The following is a 16580-nucleotide window of genomic DNA, read 5'->3' as shown; positions in this document are numbered from 1 at the left end:
CTCCTCGTGCCAGCCGAAGAGAAAATAATTCCTACAATTTTGCCATGTGACGTAGAGAAAGTGTTGCCATTTTAAAGCACGTTTGCTGCAACTCTACTCATTTCGCCATGGAGAGGATAGAAATAATTGCAGTTTTACCGGTAATTTCCTACAATTCTATAATTGAAAACTGTTTGCGATCAATGGGCCACACCCTGGTCGGTAATTCGACCATGCTTACTACAAGTTTAGATAGCTGGCCTCTAGACTAATTTACCAATCAACAGTAGGTTGAGACCCAGACAGTTCCTAAAAAATAAATACATTGGGGCCACGGCGTCAACAGCCGACCAGCACTGTGAGCTGTTGGTTAGAGCAGGGTTTCCCCAAAGTCGGTCCTGGAGCTCCCCTCCCCTGTGTGCACGTTTGTTTTTTTTTGCCCAAGCACTGCAAAGCGGATTCAAACAATCAAAGATTGATGCGTTGGTAAGTTGAATCAGCTGTGTAGTGCTAGGGAAAAACACCAAACATTCACCTGGGGGCCCAGGACCGACTATGGGAAACCTTGGGCTAGAGTGCACATGCCAAGGCCAGAGTTGGCATATTTGCTATTGAATTAATGCAATAGTTTTAGTGGAAAAAACTATCGGTAGAGTTGAAAATGCGATGGAAACATATTCAACTATAAGCTTTTTTTTTAGCTCACTGATTTTGATCCGCAAAAAGTACATTTGGTTGAAACCCCACTGGTGCGGAAAAGACGCGTATTTACTTTTTGCTTATTCTGGCAGTATTCACTAAAATCTGCCGCCAATTGGACGGAAACCTAGCTGGTCGACCTGTATGCGATTGAATGAAACCACTCGAATGCATATTTGCTTGCCTTAAATTGTCCTTCAAAGATTCCGTAGGTGATCCTTATAAATAGACACCACCCCGTTTTTCGTTCTCTTTTTCTCACTCAGAAGTCTGAGCATGGTGAGTAGCACATTTTGGTTTACGTGTTTTAGTTTCAGGCCAACATACTTGTAGTACATGTCAAACATGAATACTTGTTGTCTAGTGCAGCAGCGTGTGTTTGTGTATATATGTTGTTTTTATTTCCACTCTAAAATGGAGTTGTAACCATACGCACGTGGTTCCGTACCACTGTACATATCGTTTCTGATACGGTTGGCAAGGATGTTTCGGGAACGTCCGGAGAAATATTTGAAGTAACATGTTGCTGATTCAACTAACGCATGTAACTTAGTCTGACATTGGTTGTTAATTAGAGGCGTTGCAGGCTCGGGTTTGTGGCGTTTATTCGATTGCGGTGGCCACGTGGGCGCGCACATATTTTGTGGCTCTACATTTTATGTAGGTGTACATGTAAACTACTAAAGGCCAACTCCTCCACTTTTCAACCTCATTCATTATATCCAGCACCAAACCAATGTCTACATATGCGAAAACGTTACGTTTCTGTGGTTAAAAGATAAAAGGTCCTAAATGCATCACGGTAGGCTTAGAAGTAAGAGACTGTTTATTATATATGTGAGTAGCTTTTAACCAGAGGGAGTCTATTTTCTTCCTCCCCATGATGACCTGCGAATATCAGTGTTTGAAAATCAGTCTAGACCTTTTTACTTTTGTCATCTGCTAAAACCAAGCTGCCATTTTCACATATGTCGACTGTTTTAGTGCTGTAGATCCGTGAATATATTTGTGGCGGAGTTGCTCTTTTTTAAGTGTTAAGAATCATTAATGTCCTGTTTTCTCTTTTATAGTCTCCAAGATGAAGAGTACAATGAGGAACATTAGATGCCACCATGACCTATTGGTGTCACTGTCCAAGCAGATGGCACATGAACGTAGCACGAAGGCCTGCCTTTTCTCCCTGAAATAATATAGTGGTAAGCTACACCAGGTGGTATTTGGAACTCTGTCCAGTCTTTCAAAAAGTAAAGTGTAATTGGTCTGTGACGAGAAATCATGCACCACGCTGAACTTGTGATGGATAACCTCTACCACATTATCTGAGACCTGCACAGACATGGTTACAAATAAATGCAGGCTTGGTTCTGGTTTCCCCGACATGGATTAAGCCTAATTCTGGGCTAAAGCTATTTCAATGGAGAATCCATATAGCCCCCTACTAACAGTTTCATGGGCTTGTTTCTCAGAAGACCAGTTACCAATGGTACTTCTTGGTGCCACTTACAATGAGTGGGTAGACAAACTAACCAATGAGGGCACGGCTGCCCTGTTCAGTGGGCATAGAACCGGCCTGATATGCCCAGGTATCATCCCCCCCACTGAGAGGACAGGGTATATGACCTATTAATCAAGCACATTTGATCTTGGTATGACTAGTGCTTTAGAACAGGTGTATTGAACACTTGCTATAGGACAGGGTTTCCCAAAATGTCCGGTTGACCCCAAGGGGTGCACAGTTTGGTTTTTGTCTAAGCACTACTCCGCTGATTTAAATAATCAACTGATCATAAAGCTTTGATGATTTGAATCCGTTGTTGGTGCAAAAACCAAAACGCCACCCGTTGATGTCTGGAGCCTGCTGGTGTTCTGTTCTACCTGATAATTGCACCCACCTGGGGTCCCAGTGATTTGAGGCAACCAACTCTGGAACTGGCTTTGAGGTCCAGACTTAGGGCTGTTGCACTAGCAGCTACCTACTTGGACTAACTACTTATTATAGCTACACTTTGACTTTTTTTTTTTTGACTTGCTCAGTTTCCTTAACTGTTACCATCTTGTTACTTTCAGATAAAGGATGGTCTGGTGGCGCAGCAGTGCTGACTTACTGGTTAGTGGGTCATGACGTGGCGCCACAAGCAATGGTAAGTCCTTGCCTCAATTGGTTATGCACTGGCTAAATGTATTGTTCTCCTAGAAATCTGCCCCTTGAGGTGTTGCAGTCCGACTGTACGTGTTGAGCCTGTGTCATGAGGGGCGGAGAGTGACAGGGCTATGTCTACGCCAAGGACCCAGAACAGTGGGTACTTGGAGTGATCATAGCGGCAACAGTGTATGAAATGTAATGCCGGTGAATGACTGGTTCATATCATACATTTAACGTCCTGTTTTCTCTGGTTGTCCTTAGGATGTGAAGCGAGCCAATGCGAAATTGGTATACCGCTGGTTGGTGTCCTAGCGGCTGTGACCTAGAAGTAGCAGAATGATTGTCGCCTTTCCTCCCTGAAAGAATGCTGTGCAGTGTGCACATGACAACGGTAAGCAGCATCCATGGCATTTCAACTTTTACGTCTTAAAATAAATGTGTAATAGGTCTGTGATGAGAAGTCATGCACCACGCTGAAGTTGTGATGGATAACCTCTACCACATAATCTGAGACCTGCAGAGATATGGTTACAAATAAATGCTGGTTCATAAGGCTGGGTTGTGAATGATTGGTTCTGATTTCCCAGATATGGATTAAGCCTACTTCTGGGCTAAAGTAATTTAGTTGGAGAATCCATATTCCATACCCCTAAGTTTTAATTGGCTTGTTTTTCAGAAGACCAGTTACTAATGGTACTACTTGGTGGTTCTTGCCCTTTGCAATGCCACTGTGACAATGAGCGGGCAGACTGAAACTAACCAATGATGGCACGGCTGTCCTGTTCAGTGGGCATGGAACCGGGCCTAATTGGCCCAGGTATCCATCCCTCTCACCGGGAGGAAAGGATATGTCTATGACCTATTAATCAAGCACATTTGCTCTTGATATGGCTGATGCTTTAGAGCAGGGGCAGTCAACCCTAAACCTTGACCTATGACAGAGTTTCCCAAAATGTCCTCTTGACCCCAAGGGGTGCACATTTAGCTTTTGTTGAAGCACAGCTGATTTAAATGAACTAATCAAGCTTTGATCACTTTAATCAGTTGTTGGTGCAAAATCCAAAACGGTACCCTTCAAGGTCTGGAGCCTGCTGGAGTTCTGTCCTACCTGATAATTGCACCCACCTGGGATCCCAGTTTTAAATCAGTCCCCGGTTTAGAGTAAAACTCAGTGGAACTGGCTTTGAGGTCCAGACTTTGAGGGCTGTTGCACTAGCAGCGATAGACTTGGACTAACTTAATAGATCTACAACTTGACTATTTTGTTGGTTTTGTTTTTGTAACTGTTACCGTCTTGTTACTTTCAGATAAAGGATGGTCTGGAGGTGCAGCAGTGCTGACCTACTAGTTATAGTGGGTCTGACGTGAAGCCACAAGCCATGGTAAGTCCTTGCATCGTTTGGTTACGCACGGGCTAAATGTATTGTTCTCCTAGCAATCTGCCCCTTGAGGTGTTGCAGTCCAACTGTACGTGTTGTGCCTGTGTCATGAGGGGCGGAGAGTGACAGGGCTATGTCTACGCCAAGGACCCAGAACAGTGGGTACTTGGAGTGATCATAGCGCCAACATTGGCAGCAGTATATGAACTGTAATGCGGGTAAATGACTGGGGTTCATATCATACATAGTAACGTTTAGTTTTCTCTCGTTGTCCTTCGGATGTGAAGCTGCCAATGAGAAATTGGTATATTGGTGTCCTAGCAGATGTAACCTGGAAGTAGCAGAATGATTGCCGCCTTTCCTCCCTGACAGAATGCTGTGCACAGAACGGTAAGCAACATCCATGGCATTTTAACCTTTTAAGTTTTAAAAGAACATGTTTAATAGGTCTATGATGAGAAATCATGCACCACGCTGAACTTGTGATGGATAACCTCTACCACTTTATCTGAGACCTGCAGAGACATAGTTACAAATTCACACAAGGCTTGTTAATGCTACACTGAGCAAATGAACGGGTTGGTTTCATGAGATGAAATAAAAGCTCGCAGAAATCTTCCATGCGCACAAGAACCTTATTTCTCAAATGTTTTGCACAAACTTTTTTTATACCTGTTAGTGAGCATTTTCCTTTGCCAAGATGATCCATCCACCTGATGTTACATAAGCTTCTTTATTAAACAGCATGATCGTTACACGGGTACACTGTGTGCTGTGAATTAAAGTATGACGTTTTGTCAACACAATGCCACAGATCTCTCCAAGTTGAGGGAGTTGAATTAGCATGCCGACTGCAGGAATGTCAACCAGAGCTGTTGCCAGATTTGGATATTAATTTCTCTACCATAAGCAGCCTCCCAACATTTTAGAATATGTCAGGACTTCTGTATTTTCACCTATAGGATCTGAGACCGCTACCCGGACAGCTGAAACTGGGTTTGCTCAACATTAATTTCTGTCAAACAGTCTCAGGACACTTGTTGTCTTGACCTGACTATGCTCACCTTTGCTGGAGGAGTTGGAACGTGAGGAGACTGAGTGTGCCCTTCACAGGTGTATCCCAGTTTCAACTGTACCGGGTAGATGGCAGGCAGCGTCCAGTGTTGTGGGTGCGCGGTTTGCTGATGTCAAAGTTGCGAAGAGTGCCCTATGGTGGCAGTTGTGTTACGATATGGGCAGGCATAAGCTATGAACAACTACATACAAATTGCTGTCGATAACATGTGTTCGAGGTTCTGTGATGAGATCCTGCCGCCATCTCTCACCTCGTGTTTCAGCGCTAATGCATGGCCCTATGTTGCAATGATCCGTACACAATTCCTGTGAGCTGAAATGTCCCGTTCCTTCCATGGCTTACATACACCGAGCATGTTTATGATGCTTTGTATAATGGCATGTTCCTGCAATATCCATCAACTTCACACAGCCATTTTAAGTGGAACAGGCCACACTCAATCATCTGATCAACTCTATGCGAAGGAAATGTTGTGATGCCTGAGGTAAATGGTTGTTGCACGAGCCTTTATCTGTTACCAAAATCTATTCCCTGTCATGTGAAATCTATGGATTAGGGCCTACTGGATTTAGGACCATAGCCTGAATACCTTGTGACTTAACTGAAAATTTGAAATTCGTTCAGTATAGATTAAACCTACTTGTGGACCAAAGCTCTTTCACTGGAGAATCCATGTAGGCACCAAATGTATAATAGGTTTGTTTTTCAGCACATATGTATTAATGGTCTTTCCTACCCCTTGATGTACTTGTGGCTCCAATTGCATGACAAACTGACCCACAATGACTTGACTGCCCGCTTTAGTGGGAAGCAGGTACTGCACAGTCCCAGGTACCCAGACCCTCACCAGGAGGGCAGAGTGTCCTAACCTATTAATCACGCATGTTTGGTGCAATACTCAAGAACTAGCATCAATGTATTTGGACCCACACTACTTAATGTGTATGCTGTTGCCTTGATATGTTGCACTTCAAACTTACCGGTTACATCCTTTATTTTCAGGGTCTGGCAGTGTGGGGTTGACATGGAGCCACAGGTCATTGTAAGTCTGCCTCATTTGGTTACACACTGGCTAAATGTATTGGTCTCATCGAAATCTGCCCCTTGAGGTGTTGCAGTCCGACTATGTGTTGAGCCTGTGTCATGAGGGGCGGAGAGTAACCGGGCTATGTCTACGCCAAGGACCCAGGACAGTGGGTACTTTGTGACTATGGCGCCGATATTGGGACCCATTTTAGACCAGTAGACAAATGTTATCTTATAGTGCTTGAAAAGGTGGCTGAGTGCTTGATTTAAGCTCCCTCAGTAGTTTAGCTTGTTTTGCCAAAACCACTTATTACTGACTGGTAATTTCCATTGGGCCAATACTTAGTTGATTCAACTAACCTGAGGTTTTATGACTTGGTCACTTTTTTTTTAAAGGGTTGCCAATTTTTTTTTTTTACATTAATTCTCACAAATTTCCTGATTCATTGATAGATGGGGCAGGTGCTGAAGAACGACTGAAGATTGTGGCCTGTTTCAGTTGAAGATGAAAGGTGGCAGTAATGGGTTGTGCCTTAGAAGAAAGCAGATTGTTCAGTTGCCGGTCCTAGACTAGGGTGCCATCTGATTGTGTATGCAGCTGCCACTATTATAGCCATTAGATGCCGTTAATCACAGCGAGCTCAAGTTTGAATCTGGTTATCACACAAACCCTTCACTTGGTGTGAGATTTTTTTTAATTAGTATTTGTTGGGCCAGTGTACTTGCCCTGTTTTGATTTGAATAAATGTATTGCTTTCAAAATAATTCTAATAAACTCAAGCTGACCTCAGTGGTTTTTTATTATTAAGCTTTTCTTCAGATGCCCTTCACTGACAACTACAGAACTGAATGTTGATGTGTGAAGTCACAGGTCTGCTGGAATGGATGGACAAACTACACAATGGTGAAAGGATTAAAGGTCGTCAGATTAATCGGAATAGCAGATGTCAAGTTTTCATAACAATCGGCATTTTTGGACACCGATCCTGGTCGATGCGATTGCAGCAAGGAGTTAGCATTAAACGGATGTTTTATAAGTCGTAACATTGTCACTAGTTAACTACACATGGGTTATTTCCAGCTTGTCCTGCGTTGCCTGTTATTTTATTGAATTTTAGCCTACTTTGCCAACTGGGTGATTTAATAAGTGTGTAAAGGCACTGTTGCACTAATGTATACTTAACTGTAAACACTTTAAATCTATCAAGTGTGACTTTTTAAACATCAATATTTGGTTAATATTGCCTACAAACATGACTTAACTAGGGAAATTGTCACTTCTCTTGTAAACGTAGTCAGGGTATATGCAGCAGTTGTGAAGACTGTCTTTGTTAGGAAGAAATAAATCATCCCGTTTGAAGTTAAACGCATTTGTGAAAATGAGCACAATACCTACCTATAAACATTTAAACTAGGGAACTTGTCACTTGCAACAGTTCGAGCTAGTGATTCAATAGTTGACGTCACTGAAACCCTTGCTCTGCGTAACGCTGCTTCGAGGGTGGCTGTTCCTGGTTTGAGCCCAGGTAGGGGCGGAATAGATACTGTTATTGGCAATAAAGTGCCTCTAAGAAACTCCAATAGTCAATGATAGTCCTATAACCTAACTTCTTACCTGGGAATATTGAAGACTCATGTTCTGTGCAAGGAACTTTAACCTTTTTTTTTTTACATGGGACATATTGCATTTCTCCACTTACTGCATTATTTAAACATGTTTCATTAGAGGCTAAATTGATTGTAACAAGTGTTCAGTATTGGTGTAATTGTCATTACAAAAACTTTACATTTTTAACAGGATGGCTTTCAAAGTTCCCCATAAGTGGCTGTATATTGGCCATTGTTTACAGGATCTCCCCATGAAAAATCCTTTATGCCCCTAGCTGTCTGAATGGATCATATTCCGGACAGGAAATGTATAAAAACTCACCATACAGTTACATCATATTTTCATGGCACAAGTTTATTCAGTACGACTTCTCTTAAAAGTAGAGTAGTTAAATTATCATCGCAAGGCCCAGAGCCTTACATCAACCTTCCAAGTTAAGTTTTCAGCATGGCTCTACGAAAAGTACAAGTACCTCTAGTGTAAATGACGTAGAGTTTGGACATGCTTCCCTTATCGGCATGTCCTGTAGTTTTGCCCTGGTTAAAGTTCTATTGGGGTAACTTCAGGGTTGTATTCATCAGGGCACACTCAACATTAAGTCAAATTAGCTTTATGTACAGCTGACACGGGCCAATTGTGCACTGCCCTATGGGACTCCAACCAGGTTGCCTAGTGACCTCCCCTCCCTCCAGCACAGATGCTGCGCCACTCAGGAGCGCAGCGTTCCTGACTAGATGCAACAGTAAACAAATCTAGGACACGCCAGGCAAAAACAAGGTGGCTGGGTGTGCGTATAATGCTAATGTCCAAATACTTAGCATAACTGCCACCTGGCTAACATTGGACTCAAATTGAAATTTGTAACATGAAATAGATGGACATCCACAAATTAATGTTCGGTCTACCCGAGTCAAGTTCTCTAATGAATATGACCCAGGTCTGAGGCAGGATCCTAGTATCTCTGGTCCTCAGGAGTACTGTGTGTTGGAGATGGTCTTCCACAGCAGGGTCTTGAGGTTGTTGAGGACCAGTGAGTGGTGCACCTCCATCTGGCTGGCCAGGCTGCTGAGCGTCACACAGGTGCTGAGCTGCTTCTCCAGGTCTGTACGGAGGTCCTGGGGCGCCCCGAACAGCAGGTAGTCTTGTAGCAGCACACACACCTTGGCCAGGTTGGGCTGGACCACTTCCGTGTTACACTGCTTCACCAACCGATCGCAGGTGGCCGTGCAGTCACTCCCGAAGGTGCAGTCAGCGTTGGTCTCGCAGTGACGCCCCCGCAGGAACCCGCGGACCGCTGTCTCAGACGCCACACTGCGCAGGTCGGCCATCTTGCAGTCGTACTTGAAGTTGTAGCCCACATGGCGCGGGCTGGCATCACACATCAGGAAGCTGCCATATGCCCCGTGGAACACCTGTTGATAATGTGGGATATAAATTAGTTAACTATGAATCACACATTAACTGACCTTTTTCTAATCCCAATGGTTGTATTTAGTCCCTGTAATTGTCTGTCCTTTGTCTATGTTTTATGCATGCACAAAGCTGCTAAACAAAATGTCATGGGGATAATAGAGTGGTCGCATCCGAATACCTATTCTAAATAGTAGACCGTTTGAGTATGTGAAAATCGAGTATACTTTAAAATGCCAGATGTCATACTGATTTCGGCTATGACAACAGTTGATCAATAAGATATGGGGATGCGCTACTGAAATCATCGAATAATGGGAAACAACGCAATTGCGCATTACCAGTATGCGAAAATAGAAAGCTTCATAGTATGTGATTTTTTGAAAATGGAGTATGGTTTAAATGCCTGGATGTATACTCATTTCGGCTCTTCATCTGGTAAAATAAACTCAGCAAAACAAGAAATGTCTTATTCAGGACCATCTTTCAAAGATAATTTGTAAAAATCCAAATAACTTCACCGATCTTCATTGGAAAGGGTTTAAACACTTCCCGTGCTTGTTCAATGAACCATAAACAATTAATGGACATGCACCTGTGGAAAAGTCGTTAAGACATTAACAGCTTACAGAAGGTAGGCAATTAAGGTCACAGTTATAACAACTTAGGACACTAAAGAGGCCTTTCTACTGACTGGGGTGGTGTGTCACAGCATCATCGGACTGAGCTTGTTGTCATTGCATGCAATCTCAACGCTGTGCGTTACAGGGAAGATATCCTCCTCCCTCATGTGGTACCCTTCCTGCAGGCTCATCCTGACATGACCTTCCAGCATCACAATGCCACCAGCCATACTGCTCGTTCTGTGCGTGATTCCCTGCATGGCCAGCGATGAGCCCAGATCTCAATCCCATTGAGCATGTCTGGGACCTGTTGGATTGGAGGGTGAGGGCTAGGGCCATTCCCCCCCCCCCCCAGAAATGTCCGGGAACTTGCAGGTGCCTTTGTAACGGATGTGAAACAGCTAGCTTAGTTAGCTGTGGTACGCGCTAAATAGCGTTTCAATCTGTGACGTCACTTGCTCAGACCTTGAAGTAGTGGTTCCCCTTGCTCTGCAAGGGCCGCGGCTTTTGTGGAGCGATGGGTAACGATGCTTTGAGGGTGACTGTTGTTGATGTGTGCAGAAGGTCCCTGGTTCGCGCCAGGGTATGGGCGAGGGGACGGTCTAAAGTTATACTGTTACACCTTGGTGGAAGAGTGGGGTAACATCTCACAGCAAGAACTGGCAAATCTGGTGCAGTCCATGAGGAGGAGATGCCTCTGGTGTGGCCACCAGTTGCATTGACTGTTACTTTTGATTTAAGACCCTAATCTGTGGATTTCACATGACTGGGATTACAGATATGTGACCCGTTTCAGGAAAGTAGAGGGTCACTTGTATGCCATCTGTAAATACAATTGTCAAATTAAGCCACAGAAAAAGTGAGCAACCTTCCCGCTAGCCATGATTGGCTGAGATAATTGTAATTTTACCTTTATTTAACTAGGCAAGTCAGTTAAGAACAAATTCTTATTTTCAATGACGGCCTAGGAACAGTGGGTTAACTGCCTGTTCAGGGGCAGAACGACAGATTTGTACTTTGTCAGCTCGGGGGTTTGAACTTGCAACCTTCCGGTTACTAGTCCAACGCTCTTAACCACTAGGCTACCCTGCCGCCCCATAATGAGTGGGCTGGACATGCTGAGAGAGGAGTTTGGATTGGTCTTCCATATAGCACACTTCTGTCTATTTGAGCTGGTCAGTATGTATAGGTAATCATGTCTTAAAGAGGCTTTTTATTAAATGTATCACGTAGTAAAACAAAAGACTCCACTATGCAAGTATCCATTTCAATAGAATTTCACTGCAACAACTATTTCAGAGCACTCTCGTCAGTGTGCCAGAGCGCAGAAAAAAATTATGAATTTACGAAAGCTCAACACCGGTTGAATATAGCTGGTGTCAGTAAATGTTGGCAAAAAAAGCGTAATTAAATTGTTGCCAGGAGCACAGTTAGTCACCAACGCTTTGGATAACATGAAAATAGCCTAACCAGCTCTGCTAGGGCGAGTAAAATGGTCAGAGTTTGGATGGGGGCTAAAGCTTAATATGATTCTTATGGCATTGCACACGGTCAGTGTGAACCAGAGTGACTTGACACAACGGGCCATTGATCACAGATACCTTAAAAGCAAAAAAAGTAGGGGCATGGATCAGAAATCCAGTCAGTATTTGGTGTGACCGCCATTTGCCTCATGCAGCGCGACATCTCCTTAGCATTGAGTTCATCAGGCCGTTGTTTGTGGCCTGTGGAATGTTGTCCCACTCCACTCCACTCCTCTTCAATGGCTGTGCGAAGTTGCTGGATATTGTCAGGAACTGGAACACGCTGTCGTACACGTCGATCCAGAGCATCCCAAACGGGCTCAATGAGTGACATGTCTGGTGAGTATGCAGGCCATGGAAGAACTGCCATTTTCTATGCGACATGGGGCCGTGATTTTATCAGGCTGAAACATGATGGCAGCGGATGAATGGCACGACAATGGGCCTCATGACCTCATCACTTTCTCTCTGTGCATTCAAATTGCCATTGATAAAATGCAATTGTGTTAGATGTCCGTAACTTATGCCTGCCCATACTGTAACCCCACCGTCACCAAGGGTCACTCTGTTCACAATGTTCACATCAGCACATCGCTCGCCCACATGACACACGTTGTCTGCGGTTGTGAGGCCGGTTGGACGTACTGCCAAATTCTCTAAAACGATGGAGGCGGATTATGGTAGAGAAATGATCAATCAATTATCTAGCAACAGCTCTGGTGGACATTCCTGCAGTCAGCATGCCACGTGCACACTCCTTCAAAACTTGAGACATCTATGGCATTGTGTTGTGACAACTTCACATTTTAGAGTGGCCTTTTAATTGCCCCTAGCACAAGGTGCACCTGTGTAATGATCATGCTCTTTATTCAGCCGTGGCATACTGCATACCTTTTACTAAATGGTACGTGCTAAATAGTATGCAACATTGAGTACATGGTATGTAGTACGTTATATGGGCATTCAGACACGGTCAGTATCTTATCTTTACCTCTTCTATGAACTCCAGCAGGCCGATGGTGATGCGGGCCCTCCGGGGCCACGCCGGGGCCAGCCACTGGTTCATGCTGGAGCTTAGGGCCTCCGGGACTAACGCTTGCAGGTAGCTGGGGACCTCCAGCCTGTAGAGGGAGCTGTGAATTGAATGTTATTTTGGGTTAAAAAAATGTAAAAAGATATGCACACACAGTACCAGTCAAAAGTTTTTACCATTTTCATCATTGTAGAATAATAGTGAAGACATCAAAACTATGAAATAACACATATGGAATCATGTAGTAACCCCCCCCAAAAAAGTGTTAAATCAAAATATATTTTATATTTGAGAAACTTCAAAGTAACCACCCTTGGACTTGATGACGGCCTTACACACTTTTTGAATTATCTCAAACAGTTTCATGAGGTAGTCACCTGAAATGCATTTGAATTAACATAACATATTTACAATGACAGCCTAGGAACTAACTGCCTTGTTCAGGGGCACAACAGATTTTTACCTTGTCAGCTCGGGATTCGATCCACCAACCTTTCCGTTGCTAGCCCAACGCTCAAACTACTAGGCTACCTACTGGGTGGTATACAGAAGATAGCCCTATTTGGTAAAATACCAAGTCCATATTATGACAAGAACAACTCAAATAAGCAAAGAGAAACAACATTCCATCATTAGTTTAAGACATGAATGTCAGTCAATCCGGAAGATTTCAAGAACTTTGAAGGTTTCCTCAAGTGCAATTGCAAAAACCATCAAGCGCTATGATGAAAGTGGCTCTCATGAGGACCGCTACAGGAAAGGAAGACCCAGTGTTACCTCTGCTGCTGAGGATAATAAGTTCATTAGAGTTACCAGCCTCAGAAATCAGAAATTAACTGCACCTCAGATTGCAGCCCAAATGCTTCAGAGTTCAAGTAAAAGACACATCAACTGTTCAGGGGAGACTGCGTGAAATCAGGCCTTCATGGTCAAATTTCTGCAAAGAAACCACTACTAAAGGACACCAATAATAAGAAGAGACTTGCTTGGGCCAAGAAACACAAGCAATGGACATTAGACAGGTGGAAATCTGTCCTATGGTCTGATGAGTCCAAATTTGAGATTTCTGGTTCCAACCGCCGTGTCTCTGAGACGCAGAGTTGGTGAACGGATGATCTCTGCTACACTCGCAATAACATCTGCTAACCATGTGTATGTGAACAATAACATGTTATTTTATTTGTGTGGTTCCCACTGTGAAGCATTGGGGAGAAGGTGTGATGTGGGGGTGCTTTGCTGGTGACACTTAACGTAATTTCCGGACTATAAGCCACTACTTTATTCCCACACTTTGAACCTCACGGTTTATACAACGACGCAGCTAATTTATGGATTTTTCCAGCTTTCACAAGATTCATGCCACCAAAAAACTTGAGCACCGTCACATAAATCGAGCGCGCTCAAACTTCCCATCATTCTGATTACGGTAGTAATTTTGTCACCCTCATCATGGCAAAGACACAGAGAAATGCATATGATGCAGCTTTCAAGTTGAAAGCGATAAATCTGGCTGTTGGAAAAGGAAATAGAGCTGCTGCATGGGAGCTTGGCCTTAATGAGTCGATGATAAGACGTTGGAAACAGCAGCGTGAGGAACTGACTCAGTGCAGAAAGACAACAAAAGCTTTCAGAGGGAAGAAAAGCAGATGGCCCAAAGTATTTGCAGCCACTCGACATCAGTGTAAATCGTGCATTTAAGGTGGCGTTCAGTGGGAGGCTTGGATGACAAGTGGGGAGAAATCCTTCACTAAAACGGGCCGCAGGCGAAGAGCATCTTATGGTCAAGTCTGCCAGTAGGTCCTGACAACGTGGAGCATTATCAAAAAATCCACTATCATCAACGGGTTTCGAAAGGCTGGACTGCTGCGTGTTGATACACCGGATGAAAGTGACGAGAGCGACAATGAAAACGATCCAACATCGGATGAGGCAATTCTGAGGCTATTCAACTCCGACACCAGTGGTTTCAGTGCACAGGAGGAGGAAGATAGTGACCAATGACTTTCTTGGTAGGCTACTGTTTTAATTTTTGTTACAAGCCGTGTTTCGTTAAAGCCTATTTATTTTTGATACAAGCCGTGTTTCGTTTAAAGGCGGTGTAAAGTTCATTTGTTTCAATGTACCGGTAGGCACCTGTGGCTTATAAACATGTGCGGCTTTTTTATGTACAAAATACATATTTTTTAATAATTCAGTGGGTGCGGTTTATATTCAGGTGCGCTTAATAGTCCAGCAATTACGGTATTTAGAATTCAAAACACACTTAACCAGCATGGCTACCACAGCATTCTGCAGCGATGCGGCATCCCATCTGGCTTGCACTTAGTGGGACTATCATTTGTTTTTTGTTTACAAGCAAATGTCAAGTTGGAGGGATGCATGCACATCCTTACACCAAAGCTCTAGCAGGGTAGCTAACTGATGTCGGGACCTTGATAAACTTAGCAGTGAGTTAGTGATGACCATGAGAACACGCAAGTCTGATGGCTATGGTCAACAGGTCTATTATGCTTTATCGGGCTCTATTTGTGATATTGCACCTTGCTAATTTGCTCGGTAATCCATCCTCCGATGACATCGGTTATGTATGTAGACAATAACCAACAGATCTGATTACGTGTTTGTTAACTTGCGCGAGCTGCATTTGAAGTCAGAGGATTCTGTATCCACTCCCATGAATGTGATCCCAGAGGATATCACTTGAAAGCATAAATTAAAACATAAATTGGACTGATTTGTTGGTCACAAAGCCAAGAGAAAACCGGAACAATTGTAATAAAGCATTCTGATTCCAAAATGGTCCTCACCTGTGGCTCACGCGCTCAGTAACGTACAGGTCCCCGCAGAAGCCCAACAGTTTAGGGGTATGCTCCTTCTCCTGCAGAGCCACCATCAGCAAGAACTCGTTAATCTGGAGGAGAGCCCACACAGACTTGGCCTCGGCCAGGGACACCTTGCCGTCCTTGTTGACGTCAGCCAGGGTGATGACACGCCCTACCAAGGTGGTGAGAGAGGGCTGCTCCCCTAGGTTAGACTGCAGGGAGGATGGAGAGAAGAAAATATGAAGCGAGTAAATGTTTACAGGTGACAGGAAAATTTCAAACCTTGCAATAGCTAATGTTATACTTTCCGTCAACTACGCAAGGGGGGTAAGTATCAGCCAGTTAAGACTAGAAAACAAGTTTAAATATACAGTGAATGTACAAAAATTACAAACACCTTCCTAATATTGAGTTGCACCCAGTTTTGCCCTCAGAACAGCCTCAATTCATCGGGGCATGGACTCTACAAGGTGTCGAAAGCGTTCCACAAGGATGCTGGCCCATGTGGACTGCAATGCTTCCCACAGTTGTGTCAAGTTGGCTGGATATCTTTGGGTGGTGGACCATTCTTGATACACACGGGAAACTTTGGAGTGTGAAAAACCAAGCAGCATTGCAGTTCTTGACACAAAACGGTGCGCCTGGCACCTACTACCATACCCCGTTCAAAGGCACTTAAATATTTTGTCTTTCCCATTCACTCTCTGAATGACACATATACAATCCTTGTCTCAAAGCTTAAAAATCATTGAACCTGTCTCCTCCCCTTCATCTACACTGACTGAAGTGGATTAAACAAGTGACATCAATAAAGGGATCAGAGCTTTCACCTGGCCAGTCTGTCATAGAAAGAGCAGGTGTTCCTAATGTTTTATACACTAATTGTATATAATGCTATGTAAAGAGAGAAACTAAAACGGGTCACTTTTTAGTTCATAGAGTCATACACACTATAATAAAAACAAGACTGTGGCATGATTGAAATGTGCTGTATTTCTTCCATGTGACTTCCATTAGATAATTGGCAGGGGGTGACACTAATATGATTCGATCTCACTACAGTTGGGTGGAGCCATTGTGCTGAAAATGACTGCTATTTCAGCACCTTGTCTTGCGCTATATTTGACACAAGGCTTTAACCCCTAGCTTCATGCTCTCGCTCTCACTTCCCCCTACCGCCTCCTTCCATCACACACACTCCATGGGAGAATATCGATTGCATACTCGTGTCCTCTTTCCTCGCCTCCTTCTCAAAACCC

General features: G+C 43.8%; 1 protein-coding gene, 1 long non-coding RNA gene and 3 other non-coding genes across 8 annotated transcripts in view; 4 read left to right on the top strand and 1 right to left on the bottom strand.

Moving 5' to 3' along the window:
* Positions 1-311: 311 nt before the first annotated feature.
* Positions 312-7091, top strand: LOC118385392 (uncharacterized). The gene is made up of 8 exons (XR_004826015.2): positions 312-957; positions 1749-1874; positions 2746-2819; positions 3083-3212; positions 4129-4203; positions 4488-4590; positions 6278-6317; positions 6755-7091. It is a non-coding gene; the product is annotated as an uncharacterized LOC118385392 (long non-coding RNA).
* On the top strand, positions 2876-3007 carry LOC118385757 (small nucleolar RNA SNORA17). Its single transcript, XR_004826101.1, has one exon. It is a non-coding gene; the product is annotated as a small nucleolar RNA SNORA17 (small nucleolar RNA).
* Positions 4260-4391, top strand: LOC118385756 (small nucleolar RNA SNORA17). Its single transcript, XR_004826100.1, has one exon. It is a non-coding gene; the product is annotated as a small nucleolar RNA SNORA17 (small nucleolar RNA).
* Positions 6372-6499, top strand: LOC118385755 (small nucleolar RNA SNORA17). The gene has a single exon (XR_004826099.1). It is a non-coding gene; the product is annotated as a small nucleolar RNA SNORA17 (small nucleolar RNA).
* Positions 7092-8243: 1152 nt separating the features above from the next.
* The window catches only part of LOC118385391 (divergent protein kinase domain 1B-like), a 34542-nt gene continuing 26205 nt past the window's right edge, over positions 8244-16580 (bottom strand). For all 4 annotated transcript variants that reach the window (XM_052521308.1, XM_035772506.2, XM_035772508.2 and 1 more), the window contains exons 5-7: positions 15307-15533; positions 12458-12599; positions 8244-9322 (exon numbers count right to left, since the gene is read on the bottom strand). In XM_052521308.1, the coding sequence (XP_052377268.1) occupies positions 8879-9322; positions 12458-12599; positions 15307-15533 (813 nt within the window). In that variant the 3' untranslated portion in view covers positions 8244-8878. The remainder of the gene's footprint in view (positions 9323-12457; positions 12600-15306; positions 15534-16580) is intronic.

The sequence above is a fragment of the Oncorhynchus keta genome, chromosome 6, assembly GCF_023373465.1.
Source record: "Oncorhynchus keta strain PuntledgeMale-10-30-2019 chromosome 6, Oket_V2, whole genome shotgun sequence".
NCBI classification, from domain to species: Eukaryota; Metazoa; Chordata; class Actinopteri; order Salmoniformes; family Salmonidae; genus Oncorhynchus; species Oncorhynchus keta.
Note: the sequence above shows the minus strand (reverse complement) of the source record. Positions and strands in the feature narration are given on the sequence as shown.